The 24,177-nt window shown below is 41.6% G+C and overlaps 1 protein-coding gene across 1 annotated transcript in view; it reads right to left on the bottom strand.

The window, feature by feature from the left end:
- The window catches only part of clstn3 (calsyntenin 3), a gene marked incomplete at its 5' end in the record, with an annotated part of 50,488 nt that extends 26,795 nt beyond the window's left edge, over positions 1–23,693 (bottom strand). The window contains 7 exons of the mRNA XM_034080017.2: positions 695–854; positions 5,632–5,744; positions 7,934–8,221; positions 9,679–9,864; positions 13,348–13,497; positions 20,526–20,734; positions 23,483–23,693. Coding sequence (XP_033935908.2) covers positions 695–854; positions 5,632–5,744; positions 7,934–8,221; positions 9,679–9,864; positions 13,348–13,497; positions 20,526–20,734; positions 23,483–23,693 — 1,317 coding nt within the window. The remainder of the gene's footprint in view (positions 1–694; positions 855–5,631; positions 5,745–7,933; positions 8,222–9,678; positions 9,865–13,347; positions 13,498–20,525; positions 20,735–23,482) is intronic.
- Between the last annotated feature and the right edge of the window lie 484 nt (positions 23,694–24,177).

The following is a 24,177-nucleotide window of genomic DNA, read 5'->3' as shown; positions in this document are numbered from 1 at the left end:
TGGCTGATAGCTGTCCGTGTTGTTCTGCTGCCCTGAATAATTGATAAGTCAGTCGTATTATTAGCCTTCGAAGACAAAACGCATCAACTCAATTTGAACAGCGGGCAGTGAGGGAGAGATGGCGCGAGGCGAAATGGCTCTGCAGATTGTCTGAAGACGCCAGGCGAGGGGTTGTGAGTTGCCGGTGCTCAGAGAGATGGCCGCCTGATATCTCTGACTGACATTCCTCTGACAGACGGATGCAGAAGAGGAAATGCAAAGTGCTGCTCGTAGCATTAATGCAAAGAGTAAAGAAGCTGCTCTCTGCTGCATCCATTGCAGTCAGGATCCATCCCACAGCTGGATGAGATGTGGTGGAGGACATGATGTTCACATGAAATTGTTTAATCATAACTGGGTGTTTACAGTACGATCAATTTGACACTGTCTAAGTTTGTATAGTATAATAATTCTATAGTTTCATTTCATTATTATTATTTTTTATTATTATTGTTTTTCACATTCGAAATAAATCAAATCAAATGTGGTGATATATTTATTGCAAATGCCGGGGGGGGGGGGGGGGGGGGTCTGCTGCCTGTTTATGTTTGTTCTGCATTTATGTATAAAATGTGAAAAATGTAATAAAAGTCTTAATGAAAAAAATAAATAATCAAATGTGGTGCATTCACTGAGCATAAATAAAGTAGGTTACCCCAGCATGCGCCGATGAGCATCCTCTGGCGGGGCAAAGGGTTGGGGATGGCTCCGTTGTCGTGGATGAGGGCGGGGTCGAAGGTCACGCCGTCGACGTACAGGGTCACCGAGGGGAACTGGACACTGAGGGAGAGGTGATGCCACTCACTGTCACACACCTGCAGGAGAGACAGAACACAACGTGAGCCGAGACAAAGGAGACAGGTTCAAATGAAAAGGATTGGATCAGAATCAGGATCTTTTATTTGTATCAGAGGGACATTTGGTTACAAGATAGTTGCTAATTTAAAAAAAATGTATATAAAAGGAGAATTAGAAGAAGTAATTGAGTGTACTTAAAGGATAAATATAGAAAAAATAGCAATAAAGGTTAAATTAAATTAAAGTTTTCCAATTTTAACTGTATTTTGTATTTCCGTTTTAACTGTATTGTAATATTATATTTTAACTGTACAATGTATTACTTACACCTGTACTTAAATTATGTTTTATAATTGTTTGTGTGATAGAGATTATGCAATGTTTTTAGTGTTTGTTGATTGTCAGCGCAAGTTCAACCAGGAAGACCGTCTTTTCTCATTAATTTACTATTTCTATGTTACTACTCAATTCAATTCAATTCAAAACCTTTATTTATCCAGGTGAAATCCCATTGAGAGCAATGATCTCTTTTTCAAGGGAGACCTGCAGCAGTACGTTCCACAAGAAGACATAAAAACATAAACAACAGAACAACAAAAGGACATCATACAGCAAAATGTATAGGGATTACAATTTACATATATATCCACATGTACAGGTACCAACAGCATCTGATTTTGTAGCATCCAACCGAGCTTTAAAAACATGTAGTGGTACTAGCTTGGTAATTTTCCATTATTTTTGCAGACTGTTCCAAGTTAGTGGAGCTGCACATCTAAAAGCTTTCTTCCCTAAGACAGTCCTAGCACTTGGCACATTTAATAAAACCACAGCATGCGATCTCAGGCAATACGTACTTTCAATTCGCAGAGAGAGTGCATTTCTCAAATCTCAGTGCACTGTGATACGCAGCATCTAACTTGCTCAGGTAATGGGCAGGTGCATTCATATACATCAAATCACCATAGTCCAGCACAGGTAAAAAGGTCACAGAGCCTTTTCCTGGCCTCAAGCGAGAAACAGGACTTGTTTCTGTAGAAGAAACCTAGCCTAACCCTCAGCTTTTTAAGCAGGTTATTTACATGAAGTTTAAAAGAGAGACAATCATCAAGCCAGATACCCAAGTATTTGTAACAGGTAACCACTTCAAGATGTATTCCTTGCGTTGTTACAATATCCAAAGCAGTCTCCGGTGTATTTTTAGCTTTAGAAAAGAGCATTACCTTGGTTTTATCCACATTTAAAAGAAGCTTAAGCTCAGAGAGAGCTGAGTCTGAATAATGTTAAAAACAGCCTGTAATTCAACAACAGCCTCGTTAATCGAGGGACCTGCACAGTACATCACGGTATCGTCCGCATAAAGATGTATGGTTGCTCCTTCGACATTTTCAACTAAACTATTAATATAGATGGAGAATAATAGCGGACCTAAAACTGAACCTTGTGGTACACCATTAGTGATGTCTAACCACTCAGAAGACAGCCCATCAAACTGAACACATTGGGACCTTTCACTCAATAAGTGATCGGGGGTGTCACTCCCCAGCTTAACCAATCACTTCGCTCTATTCTCACAAGCCTATTATAGTGCTCCGCTAACCCTTTTAAATCTGCTCTCCCCTCTGACAGCTGTCATTTCAGGTGACTCGACGCAACCCTCCTCCACCCATTTCCACCTCCTGTCCCTCGGAATCCAGGGTCAAGCTAAGCCACTCCCCTTCAGACCAAACCCAACTACCCATTCACCACCACCAGGGTCAAGCTAAGCCACTCCCCTTCAGACTGACCCCAACTATCCATTCACCACCACCAGGGTCAAGCTAAGCCACTCCCCTTCAGACCGACCCAACTATCCATTCACCACCACCAGGGTCAAGCTAAGCCACTCCCCTTCAGACCGACCCAACTACCCATTCACCACCACCAGGGTCAAGCTAAGCCCCTCCCCTTCAGACCGACCCCAACTATCCATTCACCACCACCAGGGTCAAGCTAAGCCACTCCCCTTCAGACCGACCCAACTATCCATTCACCACCACCAGGGTCAAGCTAAGCCACTCCCCTTCAGACTGACCCCAACTATCCATTCACCACCACCAGGGTCAAGCTAAGCCACTCCCCTTCAGTCCGACCCCAACTATCCATTCACCACCACCAGGGTCAAGCTAAGCCACTCCCCTTCAGTCCGACCCCAACTATCCATTCACCACCACCAGGGTCAAGCTAAGCCCCTCCCCTTCAGACCGACCCCAACTATCCATTCACCACCACCAGGGTCAAGCTAAGCCACTCCCCTTCAGACCGACCCAACTATCCATTCACCACCACCAGGGTCAAGCTAAGCCACTCCCCTTCAGACTGACCCCAACTATCCATTCACCACCACCAGGGTCAAGCTAAGCCACTCCCCTTCAGTCCGACCCCAACTATCCATTCACCACCACCAGGGTCAAGCTAAGCCACTCCCCTTCAGTCCGACCCCAACTATCCATTCACCACCACCAGGGTCAAGCTAAGCCCCTCCCCTTCAGTCCGACCCCAACTATCCATTCACCACCACCAGGGTCAAGCTAAGCCACTCCCCTTCAGTCCGACCCCAACTATCCATTCACCACCACCAGGGTCAAGCTAAGCCACTCCCCTTCAGTCCGACCCCAACTATCCATTCACCACCACCAGGGTCAAGCTAAGCCCCTCCCCTTCAGACCGACCCCAACTATCCATTCACCACCACCAGGGTCTAGACCCCGGGGGGTTTCATCGGATCGGTTCTCCCCCCCCGAATGATACTCCTGCACTACAGGGCCTAATCGCTAAAACTCCATTACATTCATTTGTGTATTCCTGGCAATAAATATGTATTCTTACATCAAAACCGTGTCTCCTGATTGAATTGTATTTGTATGCATGGTCCTCTTTGAAATAAATACATAATATAAATATATGAAGGTGACAGATGATAAGGATGGAGCAGCAGCTACAAGTCTGGCAGAGAATCCTAAGAAGCATCCAAGAAAAGTTATATATTGCTTCAGATAAAAACCAAGGGAAGTCTTAAAGTAAAATACAAAGATGTTATCTACCGCAAGGACAATCATAATGTTGGGGTTAATTGCACGGAAAGAGTTATTAATGGTGGAAAACTAGCTGTTTATCTCCACATGTTAACAAGAGCAGTGGTTAATATGTCTATTTTGGTTTTTTTAAGTACATGACACTGGTGATTATTTAAAGGGGACCTATCATGCAAAATGCCCTTTTGATGTCTTTTATGCATAAATATGTGTCCCCGGTGCGTCAGGGAACTCACGCAGCGTCAGAAAATAAAACCCTCTCTTTTCCTCCGTACCCACATCTCTAAAAACGGGAGAACAACGGAGCTGATGCAGATTTGCGTCCGATATGACGTAATATCTGAAATGTGGACCCACGGCCCAATCAGAAACATTGCTATCAGAAACAATGCCCGACTGTTTTGGACGTAATATGGTCGGTGTTTACATTAGCATCGCTAACACTCAGAGCTAACCTGTACTGGAGAGCATGTGTGTGAAGAAGCAGGAAGTAAAAAGGAACTCACCTTGTGGTATAACCGGCAAGAGAGAAAGCCTTTGAGCTCCAGACTGTTTCAGAGACAATCCTTGATAATCCATGATATGGCGTTTCATCACGGCAGCATTTAGTTCAGACAGTAGCTGCCGGGTCCCGCATGAGCTCAGACCCCTCCTTTATTTTATATCAATTCAAAATCAGCACTTTTGAAATGTTTTTTATATATTTTTATATATCTGAGACCTATGCTATTGCTAAGATACGTGACCTTTAATCAATGTATATTTCTGGTTGTAGCTCTCCTCTACAGACATGGTGACATCAGAAGAAAGACAATGGAGGAGGGGCGGAAAGGAAAGACGGGGTAATAAGCTATCGAAGGTTCAGACAGAGGGATTGAACTAATCTCCTCTGTATCAGCTCAGCATCTTCTGATCCACGCTGCTTCAATCTGTCTGTGAGCGGTGGCTTCAGTCAAAACAACGAACCCCACCCTCCACTGTCTGACAATCAGGTAATTTAGGGTCCTTAAACTTCTGGATTAAAGCAAATATTGTGGAATTCTTCTCTATAACTATGCTATTTAAAAGGTACATATGTAATGTTTGGTTTTGTTTATGTTCATAATGTTTATATGAGCCTGTATGAGTGAGAATAATGCATTTAATCATTTATTTTAAGCTATGTTCATCATTTATTAGATCAACTGGAGATGTATTGCATATTTAAAAGGGTTTAAAACTATTTCTGGAGATGATTAATGGTTTAATTATGTCTTTTGAGAGATATGATTAATACATGGTGATGGAAAACAAGCAATCTAGCATTCGCATGTTGATAATGGCCGTGTTTGATACGTTCATTTTGTGTTTTTATATAATCAAGCAGAAAAAAGTGTGAAAACTTAAAAATTACGACAAAGAAAGAATTTAGATTATTATTGTTATTGTACTATAATTCAAATTTGGTTTATTTATTATTTAGAATATATAGTTTTACATAATTAATTATTATTATTATTATGCCTTTTTTTCGTTGCTTTTTTATGTTTAGGCAACTCTGTAACCTTGAATGAAAATCGATCTGAAGTGAATTGAAGGAAACTTGACATTTCACCAAAAGATTAGTGTTTTGTTAAATCTGATCAGATGTTTGACATATTGCATTTCCTGGTGTTGGGTGTAATTTCCAAAGGTACAAACACACATAACATCAAAGCAAAGTGCTCTTCTCCCTCAGTACCTGCTCCAGTTTCCAGAGGAACTTGACGGGCCGAGCGGCGGAGACGTCGGGCCAGTAGAAGAGCGAGAGGCGGCAGCCGTGCACCGAGAGGGAGTAATGGGAGAAGGAATCGTCTGTGGAGCGAAGAGAGAGCAGGAGATAATTGGAGGGTCAGTGGGGTCAAACTGTCTCACTACCTGAGCATTTCTGCAGAGAATAAACCCTCAGAAAGAAGCTGGAGAATGTGTGTTGGGAAAATACAGAATGTACTCTTCCAATATCAGAGTACACATGATAACAAAACAGTGTTAATTTTGGCAGCTATTTTTGATTTAGTTTTACGGTACGTCCACACGGCAGCGCTGCGTGCTTCAACGGCATTGTGGTTCCGTCGCGTGGCTTTGCCTCCGTCGCTCGCTTCGAAAGTTGAGAAAAGTTCAACTTTTCAAGCGTCGACGGAAGCGCTAGCCAATCAAATCATATGCCAGTACAAGCTCTAGCCAATCAAACCGCGTGCTTGTGTGTCCGGGGCAGGAGATTAATGTGAGTGGTTGTTGGTCGCACGCCAGACACGCCCACCGGCAAGCTGCCGTGTGGACGCACCGTTAGTCTTAGTCTTTAGATGAAAATGGTTATTAGTTTTAGTCACATTCTAGTCCTTTTTATCCTTCATAGTTTTAGTCTAGTTTTAGTCAATGAAAAATCATTACATTGTAGTAAACTTTTAGTCAAAATGTTTTCTCTCTTTAAACTAATTCAGTTAGACTGGAATTGGAATCAATGTGACAGTATCAAGTGTTGAAATTCGTAAAGCAACATTTCACACTACTTGTAATATCTAGGAGTGGGTATCGTTAAGGTTTTTAACGGTACTACTAGTCTGCAGCGTAAGATGACAGACAAGACGGACAATTGGGGGGAAATACCCTGCATTTTGAATGTCCGATAGTCCACCATTAACACCTTAGTCCCGTCTCATCTCGTCAACGAAAACTAAATATAACATTTCGTCATAGTTTTTATTATCAAGAATCTATTTTTAGCTCGTCATCGTCTCGTCTTAGTCGTGTAAAAAAGGTTGTTGAGGAACATTTTTCGTCATTTTGGTAATGAGGTGTTCTCACTTGAAATATGTACAAAGTTCTGCCAATAGAACAAGTGAAAATTAGCTCGGTAAGATGTATTGTAATAAGAAGGGGTATTTAGATAAATCAGATCTTGAAATTAGCAGGAGAACTCATTTTGAACTATATTTTACCAGAATCAGGAAATGTTGCGTTACAAAATAAGCCGCAAATGTTCAAAAGTGTTCTGTGTTCTGATGTTAGATAATTGAAAAGAAATAATCTGAGATACAACTCAAAATAATATTTTTTGATTTAACAAGATGATGCATTGTCTAAAAAAATGCATTGTCTAAAAAAAATGTGTACATGACAGGATCTATGATTACCTACAAGACCCGGTATTCCTCCATCTTGTGACTGTGTAACTCCCTCTCTTGGATATCAGCATGTGAAGGACGCTGTTCAGGAAGTAGTTGATGCTCTGTATGTGATGACTCCTTCCATTCCGGAGAGGATCAGAAATACATGGATCCTGATGTTGAAGCTCAAGCCGGTGACGAGTGATATTTTTCGAACAATGTGCAATATCAGTTTTTATCTGGTGAGTTTTATTGCTACCCTCAGGAAGATTTGCTGCTTTTATACCAAAGTTGTAAAGCTGTAAATATTCACATGATACACACATTATTCTGCCCGGCACATCGCAGTTTACTGCTCGTCTGCTCAGGTGCAGCAGCTGGAGCTAAGTATCTCTTTCAGGATCACCTTGGTGCTCGTTGAGGAATACAAAGCTTTTATTTTTTCAGCCCTCTCTTTCTCTGCAGATCTGGGGAGTGGATAACCTTCCGAGGGTTTATTATCTGATGTTTTCCTTCCCCAAATCGCCCAATAAATTCTCCCCATTGGAAATACTCCTTTCAAATGCTATTAAAACCACGATTCTACAATATACACTCTACTCAATCACGGTACTTTTGATTTATATATTTATAACACAATATTTTCCTCTTAAATACTAAAGTAAAGTACAATTGAATTGGCTCAAAATCATTCTTAAGTACAGTATTAAAGTACATTAGGCACTTTCACACCGCAGTACTTTTAAAGAAGTTTAGTCAGTACTTCTACTTTTACCAGAGTATTTTTAAACACGAGTATCTGTACTTCTACTTGAGTAAAGGATGTGTGTACTTTCACCATCTCTGCAGACCTGTATAGAGAAGAGTACAATGAGCCAAAGACTGAGTGTTCCTCACCGTTCTTGACCGTGCTGCACACGATGGTCTCCTCCTCCTTGCGGCTGCCTCTGGTCTGGGGGGTGGTGGGCTGGATGTTGGCCCCGCCCCTCCTAATCCACAGCTGCAGCGTGAAGTGGTCTCCGGACAGAGCGGTGACCACCGAGTTGGGCACCACCGCCACGTGGGTCGACCCGTTAAAGGAGAAGACGAGAGAGGAGTCGGAGGAGGGGAGCGTGGGCAGAGCGGAGGTCCAGTTGGCAGCGGGAGAGGGAGGAGGGAGGAGGTCTACCTCTCCCCTCACAGCACCTGAGGGGAGGGGGAGAGAGAGGGGGGGGGGGGAGTCATTATATTATATGAGGTTTTATATTTTATATTGTTGCATCGACTCAGTTGTCTTGTGTCTCATCTGTTGGAGAGAAATCATTATTTTGTGTCTATCAACCTGATCAAATGTTATATTTTGCTGCATGCACCTTTTAAAGTTCTTAAAGTCTGAGGGGAATTTCTTGTTGTGTGTTTTTAACTTGTGATGTGTCATTTTGTAAAGCACTTTGAGCTGCATGTGTTGTATGAAAAGTGCTATATAGATAAAGCTTTATTATCATTATTATTAAAAAGGGATCATCTACATATCCACATATTTATATATTATTAATGTGTAAAGTATCCCTCCAAAAATGTGCAATAGGGACTTCATCTACAGTAGGCTAAATAACCTGGGGAATTATTTAACTTTGCAATACTGATTTAGTTATTATGTATTATTATTTAATGTATTGTAAATGTATTTTGAGCTATAATGTGGTTTTCAGAATTAATATAATTTTTAATATTAACGCACTACTGTGTTTATTGTAATTGACAGATTATTACAGATGTATTGTTGTTATATATTGTAGTACGATGTGCCAGTTTCTGTTTTTAACTTCCCTATGTTTCTCAAATTAAAACATTAAATAGGATTATTCAACTGTGCAGTATTTCATTTTACATTCTGCTTTATCTTATTCTATATTTCCTTTTTTTGCAACTTGCTTGTGCCATTTTGCCTCTTGCTTTAGTATATTTTGCACTATTTTATTTCCTTTATTCCTCTTACATCTTAAGTATATAGTTCGTAGCTGGGACTTAAAGGTCTCGTATCATGCAAAATGCACTTGTTGATGTCTTTCATACATAAATATGTGTCCTCCCCGGTGTGTCAGACTCAGGAGACTCACAAAGTGTCAGAAAACAAAACGCTGATTTGCTGCGTCATGACGACATTACTCAAATGTGGGCTGGCTTTACGCCTCCGGGCCTATCAGAAACGTCGCTGTATCAGAAACAATGCGCGATGTGTTTTGGAAGTAATATGGTCTGTGTTTACATTTTAAAAAGGTACTCACCTCGTCTGCTTGATATTTTGAGACATGTTTTGTATAGATATGGCCCTATAATATATTGTTCGAATATAGCATAATAGGTGACCTTTAAAGATGTTCATAAGATAAGATAAGATAATATAGGACTTAATTTATCCTGAAGGAAACTGTTGTGCCAGAGTTACAAAAATACAATAAACACAGCAGCACAATAATAATAAAACTGTACACTAACAGTGCAGTAAAAAGAGCAATTCAATAACGACAGGTCACATCATTAATGTAAATATTAACAGTATTTAGTAGTGCAACACCCGTAGTGATAATAGCCAAACCTTCACTGTATCTATTGGACATTTGACAACAAAGCATTTCATTCTTTGTGAAAGCAGGTCTCACCACACAGGCGCCTCACGGATCTGTCGGAGTAGCTGTCTCTGTCGCAGCCCTTCCCGATGTGTCCCGTCTGCAGCTCTACGGTGGCCTGGATGTTCCACACCGTCTCCTCGCAGGTCTCCAGGTGCAGGCTGGGAAACAGCGGGATGCTGCCGGAGCCGGGGGTGTACTCCACACGCTTAGCCCATCCTGAAATAAACATGAGCATCAACATTTGTACACAACAAGTAAGAGAGGAGCAAAACACATTCCCAAAAGCCTCCATTTATAAAGAGGAACGTCTCTTCAATGCAAGGGTGTTACATTTGCATTTTAGTCTAGCTCCCTTAAGAATTGTAACTATAGGTTATGTACACTGATACTGACTTTGTATCCACCCCAAAAACATTATGCATTACATTAACGTGAATAACATCTTGTACTTTTTTCTTCTTCCTTTTTTAATGCTAAATTGTTTCTTAAAAATACATATTTCTTATTATCCTTTTTGTATATCTACTTTGCAACGTATTCATCCTGAAAATAAACATCAACATTTGTACACAACAAAGCTCTGCTAAGTGCCCTGATAAACATTCCTGTTGTCACCTTGCAATATAAATGTATATAAATAGTTATCACTGCAATAAACCGTATTTCATTTTGTCTTAAAGGTCACCTATCATGCTATCTTTAGGCAATAGCATAGGTCTCAGATATATACAAATATATAAAAAACATGTCTATGAAGTATGTTGCTCAAAACACCAAACAGATCACCCATTCTAGCCATGCCTCATGTCCCTCTATTTCACTTCCTGTTTCTAAAGTGCTGATTCTGGGTATAAAGCTTTAAAACAAAAAAGTAGGGGTCTGAGCTCATGCGGGACCCGGCAGCTACTGTCTAAACTAAATGCTGCCGTGATGAAACGCCATATCATAGATTATCAAGGATTCTCTCTGAAACAGTCTGGAGCTCAAAGGCTTTCTCTCTTGCCGGTTATACCACAAGGTGAGTTCCTTTTTACTTCCTGCTTCTTCACACACATGCTCTCCAGTACAGGTTAGCTCTGAGTGTTAGCGATGCTAATGTGAACACCGACCATATTACGTCCAAAACAGTCGGGCATTGTTTCTGATAGCAACGTTTCTGATTGGGCCGTGGGTCCACATTTCAGATATTACGTCATATCGGAAATGTGGACCCACGGCCCAATCAGAAACAAATCTGGATCAGCTCCGTTGTAGCCCCGTTTTTAGAGATTTGGGTACGGAGGAAAAGAGAGAGGGTTTTATTTTCTGACGATGCGTGAGGTCCTCCCTTAAGAATTGTAACTATAGGTTCTGTACTGATGAACCAAACTACTCCTAATATTTAATTATAATAAACGCTTCTCCTTCATGAGGAATAGATTGATGTGCTTTTGTAAACCCGCACTTACTTACAAGCACATATCAATACAAACAGATGCACACTCTCGCTAAATTATTTAATGAATTTGCTGGTTGATGTTTGCTTTGAGATTTCATGTTTGCTCGTTTACTTGTTGGTTTTGTTGGTTTTATTATTGACTTTCGTAATGGCTTCTAGTGATTGATTTCTCTTTAGAGCCTTGAGGTTGTTTTGTTAAATCTGATTTTGCAATTTGCTTATTTTTTGTTGTTTTGCCTGTGTTTGCCTATAAAGCTTATTGAGGTGGAATTCTTGGCCCTGAGGTTTTTTTTTTTTTTTTAAATCTCACCTTAAAAAAGGTATTTTTTATTGATGCTGCATTGTTTTGTCGAGCAAACATTTGAACCAATTAATTTCATAGTCTCTCACCTGCCATACATCTCTCATCGTCTCATAACATGACATTTATTTCACGTCCCTTGAACGTGAACACAACTCTCATCTGTTAGTCAGTTTATGTGTAAAAGGTTGATGTTATTAGAAGTGAAATCGTGGGATTCAGCTTCAACTTTACGCAGAGAGTCTGAGAGAAACTCTGTAGATACTGTATATGGTTGTGAAAGTATAGAGAGGCGAAGTCCCCACCTCCATGGGACCTTATTTCGGAAAAAGTATGTATTGAAGTCAATGGCGAGAGAAAGATCTTTTGACGATCCCGTTTGAATTGTGCCACGAATTACACACACATAATTTTTCCGAAATAAGGTCCCATGGGTCGGAAGTAGATGGGCGGGACTTCGCCTCTCTATAGACACAACATTGTGTGTTTACAAAAAAAAAAAAAAACTTTTATATATATATTTGTATCGCAAGACACCTGCTGTGTGTTCAAGTTCCTACTTCTCAAACGTTTCCTTTATCTCTCTCTTCCTTTCCTATATTGTTTAATGCAATTGAAACACAGAGGCTCTTCGGGATTTTATACCATATTATATTAAGGAAACTTCCCACAATGGTTCTGTTTCTGGTTACTTTGAACAATACATTGAGTATATACATTGAATAGCTGAATAAATAACATGTGAATATGTATTAAAATGCACTGTATGACATTTTCAAATTGAATATATTATCAGACTGTCAATAGACTTCTCGAGGAATCTAACGTGCAGTGGTAGTATCTGTGGTTCTATAAATATATTCACACATTTGATTAAAGGCCTTCCCCTTGATATCACTTGAGGTTCAACACTACGTCTTCAACTGCAGCTCTGTAAAAACATGCATGAATGATTCATGCGAAGGCGTCATAACGCTCTGTGTTGAAAGGTGTTACGAACATCGGCGTTATTAGACTATCAAATGGAGTTCAACACACGTTGAGGGCAATGTAAAGGGTAGATCGGTATGAAGTCAGAGTAGATAACTACCAGGAAGAAACTGTCAAGAAATGTTGAAAGTTACTGATCAGTGTACGCCTGATTTTTTGGTCATTTTATAATAAGTAAGCTAGGGGGGGGGGTATTTTAGCTTGCACATTCAATGGTTCTATATTGACATCGCATTATATGTTTTCTTGTTGTGCAGAAAAACCTTTCTGATGGTAACATTTGTTCACATTTCCTGGTGCAAGTTTTTTTCAGAACTTATTTTTACAAATGATATGCTGAAAAAGTTAAAGGGACGCAATGAGCCATTCATTCAGGTTCATATCAGTATGTAGTGTCTCTACTGGGACATGTCTCCATGCTTTAATGTTCAAAAAGCTCTTTATTTCTCTCATACTGCCTGTGCTGCAGCACCTCTTTTCACCCTCTGTCTGAAACCAGAGCCCAGTCTGCTCTGATTGGTTAGCTGGCCGGCTCTGATTGGTCAATTGCTTAGAGATGTCCCGCCCCTATAACCCATGAGGTACAATGTGTTGGAGCGTTAGCCAATAGACACTTGAGTTTTACATAGTGAAGTCATTATGTTAAGGAAGTCAACAATGGAGGCGTTTCAGGCAGGGGGGGGGAGTGTGGGAGAGAAACTCCCTCTGAAGGAAACACAGGGATTTTAGCCTCTGCAAACCATTTAGATGCACCAAAACCAATATAACACACTTCAGGAAAGGGACCCCAAAAGCATAATAGGGCCTCTTTAAAAAACACTCAGGAAATGTCCCTATCTTCCCCAGGGTTAACGACCCCTTGTGCATTTCTATACTAAATGCGAGACATTGAACGCTTCCCCTGAAACCTGCAGAGTCATCCGGGCGTGATAATGCGGACAGAAAGAGAGCGATGTGAGTTATTGATTACCGATCCAGCCCGGTTTGCAGGACGGCTTCACCGTGACGACCACCTGAGCGTCGGCCTGAGCGCGGTTCTTCCCGCAGTCGAAGGCGGTCACCCAGAAGGTGTGAACGCGCTGCCGCTTGGAGTCCAGAGGCTCCGTGTTCTTGATGTTACCTAGGAGACAAAGTACACACATCCTTTACTCAAGTAGAAGTACAGATACTCGTGTTTAAAAATACTCTGGTAAAAGTAGAAGTACTGACTAAACTTCTTTACTCAAGTAAATGTAAAGAGGCTTTGAAATGTACTTCAGTAAAAAGTACCCATAACTAGCAGCTGTTTTAAAGAGTACCTGACCTCCCTTTATATTAACAGAACAATAATGTCATTGTTAGCTAATGAATGTTTCCATGCTGAACAACGGCAACATGACAACGTTTCCATTGGTCCAATATTGTTTAAACGACATCATCATAACTCATCATGCATTCATAACCGTACAATCACTCATTATATTCCCCATAGTGAAGACAATGGATAATGATGTTATCTGACTATAATAGACTTACAATTATTGTTACAGTGGATGAAGGGGGAGGGGTGTCTAAAGTCAAAGATGAATCTTGATTGGGCCAAATTTGACCTCGAGTCACCCACAACAATTCTGCTGGGTCTCCCCAGACCCGAACACCAAGTTATACACTTTTAGAGACCTTCAGACTTGGCTAAAATTGTCAAAATGAGTGTTGTAGTGTTTATATAGCTGATGTGGAGGATATCATGAAGCCTGTTCCGATAAAAAAAACTAGAGTATAGTTATTATACAGTGGCGGCAGGTGGAAAATATGTTTGGTGGGGCTATGGAAATAGGGACCTAAGGCGGTCCGGGGGGATCCTCCCCCGGAAGACATTTTTGAGAAATGACCCCTTAAATTATCTGGTGATGTTAGAGGGGGTTTCCTCCCGGGGTCATATTTCTCCCGATTTCTGACAAAATCAGATTTACTCACGACTGTTTCCACTCGGACTTTAATACAGTTACACCATTGTTTGGTTTCCATGGTAGCGCGTCTCTTTAGCAGCGCCCGCAACTCAAAGTTTGAGAGGGTGAGGAAGATGAAAACTGAACAAGAATCGACAACTCCACCCTCTGCTCACTCCTTTCCTGTAAAACACAGGTCCAGCCCACACACATGCTCCATGGTGCCACAGGCATTGCCCTTACAACTACAATAAGCATATAAATGTTAATCTACAGCTCCGACGATCCACTAGCACCGGAGTCTCCACCTGCAGACAACTACTGTAGCGTCACCGGATACGAGTCCAAACAACTCACAGACACACAGGCCAGGGCGCTGACACGGCGCCCTTTGAGCATCAGATCTGTCGACGCTGATGGGCTGAAATTATGTTTCGGCGGCATAGTATACAGATAGCAACAGTCAGCTTGTTGGCTGCTCTGGCTGAGGGCTCCTTTCTACGGCCCGGACGAGAGAGGGTAATGATGCACACTGCGGCCAGGCAGGAAACATGTGAATTTAGACATCGTAAAACAATTTTATTGTAGATTATACATTTTACTGATACCAATTATATAATATTTACCTTGTTCATTAAAAAAAAAAAAAAGTAATTTTTTTTTTTTTTAATGACAATCAAACACGTGGGAAGAGGGTGGGCGGCGCCCCTATGGGCCGGCAGCCACTGTTATTATATCATTTTGACTTGAAACGGGAGACCCGACACAACATAAGGGTTAAGTAGTAACAAAGTATTTGCACTCCACTTCCCACCTCTGCCTAGGAGACAAACACAACGAAAGCGAGCATTAGACGTGATGAAACACAAGAATAAAAGGGAAACAGAAATAGCCGCGTTAGTCATCAGCAGAGAGCTTGCATAATTGATTAAAAAAAAAGCACAAATGACGCTCATTGATAAAGCTTCTATCGCTGCGTGAACACAATAACAGAATCGTACTCAGAGCACTTAATCCAGAGGCGGAGGAGGATGAATTGCAGCGAACAGAATGAGAAGTGAATGGCTTTTCCTGTTTTTACAGATAAAGGCGGCAGCGAATAGCGTCTGACAGCGCTCCGCATGGCAGCTGACAGACAATAGGTGAGACATGGCGAGAGGAGAAACAGTGGGATGAAAGAGATAGTGAAATTAAAGGAGGAGGCAGAGGAGAAAGGAAAACAGACAATGACAAGCCCTCAGCGTCTGAGCAAGTTAGGAAACATCAGATCTGTGTGCTGCTCATCCTCTGGAAACAAGAAAAGGTCAAATCTGCAGAGTCATGCTAAAACAGTGACTCTCTCATTGTAATCGCCCACCCTCCCGTCAATGGGTACAATTACGTCAAAGTATGTATACAAAAAAGGATGCTATATTAAACCAAAAAGCTGCTTCCATGTTTATGCAGGCAGAACAAAAAGACACCCACGTAGAGTCTATTTCAACATCTTTACCTGTGCGCTGAATTTAAAACATGCTCGTCTTTTCAGGTGTGGGTGTGTGTGTTTTTATGTATTCAAAATAAATCATATCTGCAGTTTTATGAGTCGGATTGAGTGATTTTGCTTGCAAGCCAAGGCCAGATGTGCAGTTTGAGGAGATAACGTGCTGACTGCTGACGGGCAGGGCCGCCTTAATGCACGGGCTGACCTGGGGCCTACGGAGATCAGGGGCCTATCATGAGCCAATACAAAAGTTTAAAAAAAAAAAAAAATTAAAAAAAAAAGTTTTTTATTTCGGATGTTTTTACAAAACATTTAAATAAACAAAGTCTTGGCTTTCAGAATATGAAACTTTTATTTCCAAAATCACACGATAAATAAATGTTTGAAGCTTGTAAAGGGAAGATGACAGCTCTCACTCCTCCTCCCTCCGGCTGACATTATGAAGGTAGGCGTATAGTAATCATAGATAACACGGCAGGGTCCGTTACGGTTTGTTTTCATCTGGTCTCAAATAAACAAAGTCTTGGCTTTCAGAATATTAAAATTGTTTCGGCAAAGTCAGATAAATACAACTTTGAAGCTTCGGCATAATTACAAGCGGAGAACGGAGTAACTTGACGTCACAGCAGGCAGAACAACAGCCTGTGTTTCTCGTGAGTGTTTTCCCTGGGAAACAAACACAATACACACAAACGCAAAAATACACAAATACACAAACACACACACACTCGCAAGCTTCCCCGAGAAAAGTAATCCAAACGAAAATATCTTCCCTCCGTAGTATTTTGATCATTTGCTCCGCTAATCAATCAGATCGATGGATTCCAGAGATGACTCCGAAACAGTCAGTGGGCACCACTTAACAGCCAATCAGAATGAGAATATGTTTCACATGTGACTTATTCAAATTGCGAGTGATTGAGTGACAGATGAAGGTTGTTTAGGAGAAAAAGTTTGAGAAGAGAAAGTGTGAGAGTGGCGCTCGGGAAAGGAAATTGTTGAGGGAAAAGGAGTTTCGAGACAAGCAGCTATTACAAAAAATGCCGAAGCTTACAGGTTATTTTAAACCTGTAGGCCGGGATGAGGAGGAAGGACGGATTAGTTCTGTACCGAGCAGTAGCGGTGCCGGCCGCGGGGGCCTCGGAGCCAAGTAGGCCGTCTGGTTCTGATAGCGATGGAGTAGCGGGAGAGGAAAAACGGACAGGAGGGACATTATCTGTTGGAGGAGATGAGGACGACGAGGACTTGCTACGTGGAGGGGAGCCAACGGCAACCGGACAGATACACGAGGGAGGCCCGATACGTCACTCATCTGGAGGAGAGGACCAGGCGCGCGCAGAGCAGAGTGGAGAAGTGTGATCACAGAGCCTGCCGAGGCTATAAATGACTTTCATTTGTTGTTTAAATAGGGGGCCTACAAAACCATCAGCCCCAGGGCCTGATGGCAGGTTAAGGCGGGCCTGCTGACGGGGGTTATTGTATTTCTGAAGCAGAGCACATATTAATAGAGTCTCTGAGCACGTTGATTTACTGCAGGGGTGTCCAAACTACGGCACGGGGACTATTTTGAATCGGCCCTCAGCTAATTCTAAATTACGTATGTTTGTAGGCCGACCCGGAAGCAAGCTGCGCATGGGTTCCCTCGACAAAAAAGCAACGAGATTTCTCCATAGGATTTTGGAAAAACAAACCTGTTTGATGAATGCACGTTTGTTCACCCGGATAATCTCCACATGTCTACCCTACTTTTATCATTTTCTAATCATAAATCTAGTCGCCAGAAGCCAAATGCTAACATTATGCTACAAAGGAACTACAGCAGGGTCGCTGCTTCAACATCACGCCAACTTAAGATCCATATTCAAAAATACAGATTCTAAATGGTACAAGTTGAAGTGTTTGTTTGAACAGTGTGCAGGAGGCAGGGACTTGCTTTCAGGCAGAACACGGCAAACAAACTTACAGTAGAGGAGTGTTTACGTGTTCGGTGTAATGACGTACAACGGCCTCGACAACTTCTGTAGTCCTATTCAGCCACTTGGTAACAACCATCGTTTTTCAGACACGTCAACTCTTCAAAAATCCCCAGTGGGGTCCCTGCTTATGGATTTAATGCCGTAGAACAAAACGTGATCCATCTCTTCGATGTGTTTCAACCACAGACATTATTTCCAGCTATTTTCCAAAATCCTATGAAGAGATCCCATTGGCTCTGAGACGAGGGAACAGGAAGTGGAGAAATGCTGACTCACTTCCGGATTTTAGGACTCGTTCCTGCACCACTCTATAAAGGCCCACAAATGAAACTTGTGCTCGTCTTATATTGTACTTCTTAAATATATTTGTAAAAATATATTTCACAGTAGTATTCATGTGTTAAAGGTGGGGTAGGTAAGTTTCAGAAACCGGCTCGAGATACACTTTTTGTTATATTCCATGGAATGCTCTTAACATCCCGATTAATATTAATATCTTAAGTGCTTTGACAAAAATTCCATAAAAAAATGTCATCTGTAGAAGCCGTAATACTGTAAAAAGTACAACCTAGCCTACCTGCCTGTCAGCCTTCCATCGGGGCACAAACTTATCTCGTGCCCTCATTGGTCATATGCGCGTTCGTGTGTGTTGGAGGAGGGGCTCTGTGAGGAAGTGGCAGATTTTCTCCGGTTGTGTATTTTCAAATTCTAGCGATCTCGAGCCGGTTTCTCAAACTTACCTACCCCACCTTTAATAAGACCACTTTTTAAAATAAATAAATTCAGTCTATTCAAGTTTGGAAACATTTTCTAACATATAAAAAATATGTATAATATATAAATAAAAAAAGCCCAATAACTTTTTTACCTAACAAGCTTGACATACACCCTTCATATTTCCCCTTATTATCAGAGATGGCTAAAGTACACACATCCTTTACTCAAGTAGAAGTACAGATACTTGTGTTTAAAAATACTCTGGTGAAAGTAGACGTAGGCTACTGACTAAACTTCTTTACTCAAGTGAAAGTAAAGAGGCTTTGAAGTGTACTTCAGTAAAAAGTACCCATAACTAGCAGCTGTTTTAAAGAGTACCTGACCTCCCTTTATATCAATAGAACAATAATGTCTTTGTTAGCTAATGAATGTTTCCATGCTGAACAACGGCAACATGACAACGTTTCCATTGGTCCCTCTTCTTTAGAGAAGACCAGGAAGTGATGGATACACGGATCGTGTTCAAATCAATAGGCACGCAATGACTCTAAAGAATATTGATCACGCCACCAGACACACATTCAGACTAAATGAACCAGCCTGTTAACCAGCTAACTTATAACTGAACTTATGAGGCAATATACCTCTAGGAGGAGAGGAGAGAGGAGAGGAAATTAGCTAACTTATAACTGAACTTATGAGGCAGGCCCGGACTGGCCATCGGGAGGACCGGGAGGTTTCCCGATGGCCTGGCCTGTTAAGTGGCCTGCTGGCCTGAGGATTTTTTTTTTTTATATATATATATATATATATATATACGTATGTATTGTGAACGCAACGCTGCGCAAATGTGGGTCTGACTCTGCCTCACAGAGGGTGACTGGCTGTCTACATGATGTGGCCTGCCGACATGGCCACTTTCATACAGATCATACTCGATTGGTCTCTGTGTGTCATTCAAGCTCGGGAGGGTGTGTGTGTTATGTGTGGGGCGAGTGAGATAAAGCGCGCGCACCGGTTACGTGTTTTGTTGTTGTTGTTGTTGTTGTTGTTGTTGTTGTTGTTAGCATCTGGTGCTAGCTAGCTGCGCTAACGGATATAAGGAGCTGTTTCAACAACAAGGTGGGGGGAGAGTCCTCTCCTGTCAGACTGAGAGACTGATAACTACAGCTCAGGTGAGGTAAAGGACTCTCTGAGTGTTTAGATAGTTAACTTAGTCTAAGTTCTCTGTGGGTCTCAAACGGTTTAGTCACCATTTATGTAAACACATATTTCCATTTGAGGGGGGAGTGATTAGTAAAATATGCATGAATAATAAAAAAATAAAAACGTTAACTAGGTGAAAAAAGGCAAGATAAACTATTAAAACTTGTTGAGAGCTAAAACTAGTCTTTGCTGCTGCCTCAAAGAGGAGGAGAAGAGGGAGACAGGTGAGGCTGGTTCAGGAGCACAGACAAACTCACAACTATAAATGAACCAAAAACAAATAAATAAACAAGTTTCAATGTTTTTTCATATTGGATATGGGATGTTATTGGTTATGGCCATGTTATTATGATTATTTAAATGTATACAGTTATGTTTCATATGGGTGTAATCTCGTTATTTCCCCCTCAAAATGCACCAGATTGATGCATTTAAGTCCAACATTTAAAAAAAAATCTTACCGGAGGAGCATGCCCCCGGACCCCCCTATAGGATTTGAGGTCCACCCCCACTTAAAATATGTTCACATAGGTTCCTAAATAGATTTGCACATTTTTTTAAATAGTAACCCATGTCCATATGTTTATTTTTGGGTAGTAGATTTAGAGCGCTATCACTACGGGCAGCAATGCTGTAAAAATTGACAAATAAATCCAGCAAAATGGCACAAAAAACTGGTAGTGGCCTGGCTGGGTGTATAATTCCCGTCCTGACTTATTGTCCCAGTCCGGCCCTGTTATGAGGCGATAAACCTCTCCAGCCCTTCGTATATTGTTCTGCATGTGGCCCTCGGTGAAACCCCTGATTCACTGCGACAGGATAAAAGCACACATCTCACCGTCGTTGTCGATGGCGAAGGGCACGTTGGGAGTGATGATGTCGTAGAAGCAGATCTGGCTGTACTGAGGGGAGCAGTCGGCGTCCAGAGCCTCCACGCGCACGATGCGGTCGAACAGACGGCCTTCTGGGACCGAGGCCTCGTAGCGACGCTCCACAAACACCGGGGAAAACTCATTGACGTCATTCACACGAACATGAACCGTGGCCCTGAAGAAGAAGAAGAAGAAGAAGAAGAAGAAGAAGAAGAAGAAGAAGAAGAAGAAGAAGAAGAAGAAGAAGAAGAAGAAGAAGAAGAAGAAGAAGAAGAAGAAGAGAAGAAGAAGAAGAAGAAGAAGAAGAAGAAGAAGAAGAAGAAGAAATTATGTTCTGCAATAATGATGGTTTTTCTTTTTAAAGAATCGGCCAAGGACACAAGAGCAGGGACGTGTCACCTCCTTCTTCCCTGAAGCCATTCTTCCAGTATTTACTTTGAGACAGTTCATCTTTCTATCTCAGGAAATCCTTTAAATCTCTATTAAAAACTCACATTTCTGTATAAATAAGGTTTATTCTAGTGTCACGTTCCTTTTCATGTAATTTCTTGTGATTTTTATCCTAATTATAACAGTCAGATTTGACAGTGGAGATGAAAGCAAGACACAGTCAAAGTGTCACCGCCATCTTTTCTGAAGCCCTTGTCTTTCCAAAGGCACTTTGAGACAGCCTTCTTCTTGAAAATCATCTTTCTATCTCAGGAAATCCAGTAAATCTCTATTAAAAACTCACATTTCTGTAAAAATAAGTCCTTTTTTTACCGTCTCAATCCTTTTCAATGTCCTTTTTAGTGATTTTGTTCCTATTCATTTATATAAAACAGTCAGATTTGAGAAGTGCGATACAACTAAAAGTATATTTGTCAGTCAGTGGAGATATAGGCAAGTGTCTCCACCATCTCTTGTGAACACAGCCGGCGTCGTCTTCCCATGTGAATCCAGCAAAGGTCTGCAGTGAGTGTCTCTATCTTAAGATGAGTCACTTCCTGTACGCTCTGTATCATTACTGACTTGTCTTTACTTTGAAAGCGCTCCAGGTCGGACTCCATCGTCATTTGTGAGCCCTGGAAATATCCTGTATAATAATAATAATGTGTATTACCTTCCTATTGTTTCAAAATGTGGGGTTTCTACAGAGTGCTGCAGCTTTAACTCTGTCGAATAAGAGAGATTTGAAACCACCAAATGTCCCCTTTTTTCTTTACCTTACAGTTGATTTTCTAGGTTTGACTCATTACTTTAAAAGCACTCCAGGTCCGGCTCCATGCATACATTTTGTGGGCACTTTCATCCTGAACACAAGCTACTCAACTCTGCAGTCTAGACGTTAAACTAAAGGAGATGTATTTCACGTCAGTGCACCAAAACTGTGGCGCAGTATCTTCTCTTTAAATCCATCTTGTTACCTCAGAGATTCCTTTAGTGTTAAAAAACGTACATTTATTTGCCAGAAACTGAATTATTACTGTCTTTCTTTACTTTAAAAGCGCTCCAGGTCCATCATACATTACATCCTCTCTAAAATATCCTGTTTAACAATATGTTTATCAAGATCCTATTGTTTCAACATGTGGAGTATGTTGTATCATTTGTGTTGCACAGTTTATACCGAACGCTGCAGCTTCTATCTCCAGTGACTCACTTTAAACGTTACTTCATAAAATTGTTGTATCTTCTATAGCGTAACCATAGTTATTCATATAATTATACGAGCGTCAATGCTGCCTATCTACCTACCTACCTACCTACCTACCTACCTACCTACCTACCTACCTAACTTCCTACCTACCTGCCTATCTATCTACCTGCTAGTGCCTACCTACCTACCTGCCTGCCTACCTACCTACCTATCTACCTGCCTACCTACCTGCCTATCTATCTACCTACCTATCCACCTGCCTACCTGCCTACCTGCCTACCTGCATACCTACCTACCTGCCTACCTGCCTGCCTGCCTACCTACCTACCTGCCTGCCTGCCTGCCTACCTACCTACCTGCCTACCTACCTGCCTATCTATCTACCTACCTATCCACCTGCCTACCTACCTGCCTACCTGCCTGCCTACCTACCTGCCTATCTATCTACCTACCTACCTGCCTACCTACCTGCCTACCTGCCTGCCTACCTATCTACCTACCTACCTGCCTGCCTACCTGCCTGCCTACCTGCCTACCTGCCTACCTGCCTGCCTGCCTACCTATCTACCTACCTACCTGCCTACCTACCTGCCTACCTGCCTACCTACCTGCCTACCTGCCTGCCTACCTACCTGCCTATCTATCTACCTACCTGCCTGCCTGCCTACCTACCTACCTACCTACCTACCTGCCTACCTACCTATCTATCCATCCATCCATCTATCAATCTCTCTATCTATCAATCTATCTATCTATCTATCTATCTATCTATCAATGCTGGGCTATAATGTTTCATTTATTCTGTGTACAGTGTCTTTGTTATACTGTCTTTATTTCTACCAGCTTCATAGTGTATTTAATTATCCAATGTTAAGACTGCTGTTCATAGTGTCTATACCCAAAGACATAGTACTCTTTATACTCTATATACCTTAGCCTTTTTATATATCTGTCAAAGGTATAAACATATTTTAAACTTGTAGTTTTACCGCTTTTTTTGCAGTTTCTGGCTAGATGCTAACTGCATTTCGTTGTACCAGTATATGTAATCTGTGCAATGACAATAACATTCAATCTTATTTTATATAATCTGATATGTAAAAAGTCTAATGTTTGAATATGTATTGATTGGTGTACTGTAATAGAAAGGAATTAGCGGGAAATTAAGCTTTACAGTACCAACGGGAAGCAGAAATGACCGGCTAATCTCTAAAATGCACAGCCTGAAAAATGTCAGATAGCAACTTTAATTATTGTTGAATAAAGGAGAGGGGGTTTATTTACTTGTGTGACTTCTTGCTGTTGACGCCGTCGGGCCCCTCTCCGCAGTCGTAGGCCTGGATGGTGAAGCTGTGTTCCCGCTGGCTCTCACAGTCCAGAGGCTCTTTGGAGCGGACCAGACCCTCTCCGGTGGATCGGTCCAGAACCACCGCCTCGAACTGGACCGAGCCAGAACCCGAGGGGCCGTTGTGGACCCGGAAACCACAGATTTCACCTGCGGCAGGAAGGGGGCAGGTAACTTATCTTATCTGTATTTGTCTGACTGTTTTTTTGTTTGTTTTTTTATTTCCGGGGTAATCCTGGGTGGGGATTTAGTCCCTGTTGACGTACATCGTTTGATAGTAGGTATAAGGTTTCTTTCTCAAACAGCTCATGTTCTCTTCCTTCTTGACACAAAGCCCAATCATTTCCGGAGTAATTCTACGTCACTCTGTTATAATCTGACTGAACACGGTTATTTACACGAGTGCAAACACCATAACCTTATTCCATCAGGCGGCCGAAGCACCAGCTGAAGGGTTGAATTACACTATGACGGTCTAAAAATAGTGACTGAACACATCGCCTTCAATATTTACACTCGTCTGTTGGGGAATACGGCTGGAAACGGCAGCAGTGTTGAAGCTATGTAAAAAGAAATCAGCGTTGTATTGACGATTAAAGCTCGAGAAAGGCCTGGTGAGATCATTTTCAATTTG

The sequence above is a fragment of the Pseudochaenichthys georgianus genome, unplaced genomic scaffold (assembly GCF_902827115.2).
Source record: "Pseudochaenichthys georgianus unplaced genomic scaffold, fPseGeo1.2 scaffold_819_arrow_ctg1, whole genome shotgun sequence".
NCBI lineage: Eukaryota > Metazoa > Chordata > Actinopteri > Perciformes > Channichthyidae > Pseudochaenichthys > Pseudochaenichthys georgianus.
This window is presented reverse-complemented; position numbering and strand designations above follow the sequence as displayed.